Here is a 5,178-nt window from a genome sequence, read left to right as displayed (position 1 = left end):
GAAAAAAAGGGGAAAAAATGAGGAAAAACTAGCACAATAAAAGGCAAAAACCGGGCCTTGGTGAGGCAACGAGCTCTACTCGTGACATTTCTGGTCAAAAGAGATCTTTGTGAAAGCAATCGGCAAGCACTGCCCGCAGGAAGATGGCGGCAGAGCAGAAAGATGCAGAGCCATGGAGACAAACGTGTGACAAACGGCGCAAACGGCCCCTCACAGCGCGTGACACCGAGCTGTGCCGTGCTACGCACACACCAGCAGAGGGACCTGGGCAGCCCAGCAGTGGGCACAGAACCCCGGGGGCTGTGAGAAGGAAGGGGACAGGCTCTGCAGCAGGGCCTGTGGGATGGCACAAAGGGAAATGGCTGCAAACTAAAAGGGGAGATTGATGCGGATGTAAGGAAGAAGTTCACACGCTAAGGGTGGTGAGGCGCTGCACAGAGGTGTGGTGCCCATCCCTGCAGACACCCACATGGGATGGGCTGTGAGCACTGGTGGAGCTGTGGGTGTCTCTGTGCACTGCAGGGATTTGGACCAGATGGCCTTTAGAGATCCCTTCCAAATCAATCAATTCTGGGATTCTACAATTCTATGATTTTAATGCTCCGAAGGACTCAGCAGGAGGAAGTGCAGCAACGACCAGGGCAGAAGTTTGCAGTGATGCTGTGCCATCCCCTACTCATCAGCCCAGGACGTGAGCAGGGGAGCAGGGATGACCGACTCCATCAGGAGCACAGCTTGATGGAGGTTCCTGGCAGCCAGAGCCAGAAGTATGGGAAGACCTTTTCCCGGAAGGAGACTTTGAACTGCAGGATCTGTTGCATGTTGTCAGTGTTGTAGAAGGTTACTTGCCCAGCCTCATAGTCCAGGTGGACCCTGATGCGCCGTGGTTCTTCCTCCAGGCTCAGTGGGGCAGGCGGCATGGTCAGCATTGTGTAGCTGCGGTCCCAGTCCATCCGCAGGGCCCAGATCTTCTCCATGGCCACCATGAGTGGCTCCTTCCTCTGCACAGACTCCAGGGCCACCCCCACAGCCCAGTTGTTCCCATCCCCAACCTCCAGCTCCCAATAGTGCCTCCCAGCTGTGAAGCCCTCAGATCCCAGCACGCTGGCGGTGCCCGTAAACCTCTTGGGAGTATCAGGGAGGTCCTGCTGTCCTTCTGCTATCTGCAGGGTTCTGCAGTCACTTGAGATGGTCAGGTACGGGCTTGCTGTCTCGAGGTCCAGCAACACCTTCACTAATGCATAACAGAGAAGAATCAGTCTGCTGCCTGCTGAGAAGCCAGCCAGCACCTTTCCTTCCTCTATTGTCTCTACGAGCACAACGTGCAACCATGACCCACCACAAATGCAGCACCCACAGCTTCCTCAGGGGGCACAGACATGGGGCACGGAGCACCTGCTGTTCTCCCCATCAGTCCCACTAGAGGAACAGAGCCAGGTCTAAGCAGGACAGAGATGCTCTGCTTCCCAGAGTAAGGCTGCAAGGCAGTGCTGTGGCCAGGCAGGTCTGGTTGCTGCAATGGGGAGCTGTGCTGCTCCTAACTGCTCTGGGGAGCACCCAGGCCACCTCCCTGCAGAGCTGCGTGACCACATGGAATGTCACCCTGGGCCTCAGAGGTGTCACCACACTGTGCCACCACCTCAGGCCCTCCACTGAGCCCTGGAGCCTCATATCCCAGACCGCGGTGCAGGGGAAACTGAGACTCATCATCTGCAATGCTGAGGGCAGAGAGCAGCTGGGCTGCAAATGGCTTCAACCAGAACCCAACAGCCCCAAACCCCACCATGCTGCTGGGATTGCTGGAAGGCAAATAAAAGTTGGCCTAAAAGTTGGCCCAGGGTGTGCATAGGCCTACAAGTCTTCCAGATCATGGCACAAGAATGAAAAGATCTCTGGAGCCAGCACAGCCCAGCTGTCATTTGGTGTTGGACACCTTGGGGTGGCTTCTGGCACAGGGCTGACCTGAGTTCATACAGCAAGCAAAAGCAAGAGGCCCGGCGTTAGGTGGCCACTGCATTTAAATGTTGTGCCGTGAACCCACCACCACCCAAAGGAGGTAAGGAAACATTTCAGGAATGTTTTTCCCTCGTTTGTCCCACCAGCTTGAGCAAACTTACCTCTTTCTGTGTCCAACTTGCTCAGCAGATTCACTGCAGGAAGGAAAGGGAGATGCATGAGGGCTCTGGGAAGTGTGGGTCAGAAGCAGAGCCCATCCCAGCTCCTGCTGGAGCCCTGCGCTCTGGCGGTGCCCATCTGGGAGCTGCCTCAGCCTGGAGCCCACTGGGACCATGGCTGCAAATCCAACATTGCTCACTGATTTTTTACCTCTGAAGTCACCCAGCACAGCCTGGACCTGCTCGCTCATCTTGCACAGGTTGCTGACTGTCCTCTGCAGCTCTGGGGAGACCGGCTCCGGGACAGGGAGCTTTGCTTCCATGCACCTGGGGGAGACAGCCTGCAGGGAGTCCACATCCAGAGCCAGGAGGGAAACTGGCACAACTGAGGGGACAGATGTCACCCAACACCCCAGGGCCTGGCTGGGGTCACAGTGCGTCCCAGGCACCGACACAGAAACCCCATCACACTTAGGTCCTCAGTACTCAGTGGGGCAAAACCACCTCCTCCTGGCAGCTGCTGCTCAGCATCCAGGTTTCCAAGCACCTGCCCAGTGCTCTGCACAGTTCTTACCTGTCCAGAATGCCAGCAATATCCTGGGAGAGAGAAAGCATCAGTCAGGGCTTACAGCACTGGGGAGCAGCGCAGCCCCCGGGCGCTGAGTTCCAGCACGTAGCACAGTGATGGGGAGCAGTGGTGACACCAGGATTTGTCACCCAAATCCCTCAGCTCAACCACAGCCTCACCATCAGGAACCCAACCGCCGGCTGGTCACGTTTCTTCTGGATCTCCACAACCAGCTCCTCCAGCAGCGTTCTCCTCTCTGAAACACGGCAGACGTACTCCTGGTGCTGCTCAGTGAGCCTCTCGTGTGCCTCATCGAACTGGGCCAGCAGCGTGCCCTCCTGCTCCTTCAGAAACTGCTGCAGCTGCTCAAAGGCAGCACGAAGCTTCTGCTGCTCTGAAGCCAGCATCCCCTGTGAGACACCCGGCCCTGAGCACCCCGTCTGCTGCGGGGAGGGGACGGGGACCACAGCGAAGAGACAGAGTCTGGGAGGGAAAAGGGTGGATGTACAGAAGGTTATATGGGATGGACAGATGGAAGGACATAGGAGATGCATATACGGAAAAATATACAGGATGGATGAGCGGAAGGATGAGCAGGATGGATGGGACAGACGTGTGAAAGGGGATATGGCGTGGACATAAGGAAAGATATACGGGAAGGACACTTGGAAGGAGATATGGGATGGATGTACAGATGGAGATATGGGACTGATATATAAAAGGACGTATGGGATGGACAGGGTGGGAGAGAGGAAACAGCAGTGTTGTTCTGGAGAAGGAGATAAGTATGAATGGGGAGAAGGGCTGCACCCCCAAAGAGGTGGGTGAACGGACAGGGAGCACAGGGCAGAGACGGGCACATACCATCAGCATGTTACTTCTGGTTTCTCCTTCGGGATTAAACTCTTCCTTCTCTTTCTCTAGAAATGCTAGATTGCTCTGCAGTGTCTCCTGGAGAAAAAAAGGAAAAAGCAAATCCTGCACTTTGAGCATTACGTTTGCAAGATGGTGACATCCAACAGCCCTACGGGGACAACACCGCTGTGCAGTGTGGGGTGAGTGGGGTGTATTTCTGAGCTCACCCCAAGGCTGAGCTCAGTGCCAGCCTCCAGCTCACCCTGAGCACACCATGCACGGCTGCAAAGCACCTGGCACACAGCTGCTTTGGCCAGAGCTGTGTCTGGAACAGCGTCATGTGGAAACCCTGATGTTTGTGGGTATTTTTAATTTGGAAAAAACAACTTTTGGTGTTGGAAGCAGGATTTGTGGGAAGAGGTTTGGAGCGACAGCAGAGATGTGTCTCAGATGTGATCCTAAATTCTCTGGAGTGACACAGAAGTGCCTTACTGACATACGGGGCGCTGGGGAGCTCAGGGGCTGCAGGGGGGTGAGTGGGGCTGGGGGAGGTGAGGAGGCAGTGGGAGGAGGCAGGAGAACAGTTAGCCCCAGCAGGGCAGCAGGGCCACGCAGTACAGCCCAGGGCCAGCTGGGAGCCAGCATCCAGCTGAGGATGGGCCTCCATCCATGCCCAGGGGGAACCTTCAGCCGTGTGGAGAGGGACCCCAGATCTGTGCCTTGAACAGATTCAGACATATGTCCAGAGAGAGCCCCGGGACAACGCCCAGCAGGAGCCCAGAGCTATGCCTAGGTAGGATCCATATTTGAGACTGAAATGGACCCAAAATCTGTGCCCAGAGGGGACCCTAACTCATGCCCATAGGGGACCCCAGCCAGCGCCAAGAGCAGATCCTGACCTGTGCCCACTGGGTACACAGATCTGTGCGTAGATGGGACCCATATTTGTGCCTGAAAGGGACACCAAATCTGTGCCTTGAGGGGACCCCAACCAGTTTCTCCTGTGCCTAGGGGGGATCCCAGCTCCATGTCTGGCAGAAATCCCAACCCACACACATAGGGGACCTCAGCTTCTACATGGAGAGGACCCTGACCTGTGCCCAGAGGGGACTCAAAATTTGTGCCCAGATAGGATCTCAGATCTCTGCCTGGGTGGGGCTGCAGATCAGTTCTTAGAGGGGACCTCATTATGTTCCCCTGTGGCAGATGGGACCCCCAGCTCCACGCCTGGAAGAGTCCCCAACCTGTGCTGAGGGGGGATCCAGGTCTGTACCTGAATTGGGCCCCACTGTCTGTGCCCAGATGGGACCCAGATCTGTACTTAGAAGGGAACCCCAACCTGTGCCTGGGATCTAGGCCTGTGCTTCGATGGGGCCCATATTTATGCCTGAAAGAGACCCCAAGTCTGTGCCTAGAGGGAACCCTGAGCCACGTCCCTGTACCCAGAAGGGACCCCAGCTCCACATCTGGAAGACCCCCCATCCAGTCCCTAGAGGGGACCCCCAGCCTGTGCCCCCGTGCCCGGAGAGGACCCAGGTCCACGTTTTTGCCTGAAAGGACGCCCAGATCTGTGCCTTGAGGGCACCCCAACCTGTGCCTGGGGGGGGCCCAGCTCCGCGCTCAGCAGAGATCACCCCAGAG

General features: G+C 56.6%; 2 protein-coding genes across 4 annotated transcripts in view; both read right to left on the bottom strand.

The window, feature by feature from the left end:
• The window catches only part of MAP4 (microtubule associated protein 4), a 241,347-nt gene that overhangs the window by 174,355 nt on the left and 61,814 nt on the right, over window positions 1-5,178 (bottom strand).
• LOC100546350 (tripartite motif-containing protein 15-like) lies at window positions 577-3,690 on the bottom strand. Of its 3 annotated transcripts, none has more exons than XM_010712195.2 (6): window positions 3,547-3,690; window positions 2,862-3,092; window positions 2,689-2,711; window positions 2,326-2,441; window positions 2,118-2,150; window positions 577-1,234 (listed from the first exon to the last, which is right to left on the bottom strand). In XM_010712195.2, the coding sequence occupies exons 1-6, from the start codon at window positions 3,673-3,675 to the stop codon at window positions 723-725; spliced, it is 1,044 nt and encodes a 347-aa protein (XP_010710497.2). In that variant the 5' UTR covers window positions 3,676-3,690; the 3' UTR covers window positions 577-722. The 3 variants fall into 3 exon arrangements, with proteins under 3 accessions (XP_010710497.2, XP_010710498.1, XP_019471718.1); XM_010712196.2 differs by having other exon boundaries at window positions 2,862-3,165; window positions 3,547-3,634; XM_019616173.2 differs by lacking the exon at window positions 3,547-3,690 and having other exon boundaries at window positions 2,862-3,538.

Source organism: Meleagris gallopavo, chromosome 6, assembly GCF_000146605.3.
Source record: "Meleagris gallopavo isolate NT-WF06-2002-E0010 breed Aviagen turkey brand Nicholas breeding stock chromosome 6, Turkey_5.1, whole genome shotgun sequence".
Lineage (NCBI taxonomy): Eukaryota > Metazoa > Chordata > Aves > Galliformes > Phasianidae > Meleagris > Meleagris gallopavo.
The sequence above is the reverse complement of the archived record's forward strand: the minus strand, read 5'-3'. Positions and strand labels throughout refer to the sequence as shown.

What these genes read in the sequence shown, in the direction of transcription:
- LOC100546350 (XM_019616173.2), bottom strand. Translation starts at nt 3,236, where the DNA reads ATGCATCTCCTATGTCCTTCCATCTGTCCATCCCATATAACCTTCTGT. An exon ending in CGGCGGTTGGGTTCCTGATG is followed by an intron (nt 2,712 to 2,861) that starts GTGAGGCTGTGG and finishes TCTCTCTCCCAG; the next exon opens with GATATTGCTGGCATTCTGGA. An exon ending in TGTGCTGGGTGACTTCAGAG is followed by an intron (nt 2,151 to 2,325) that starts GTAAAAAATCAG and finishes TCCTTCCTGCAG; the next exon opens with TGAATCTGCTGAGCAAGTTG.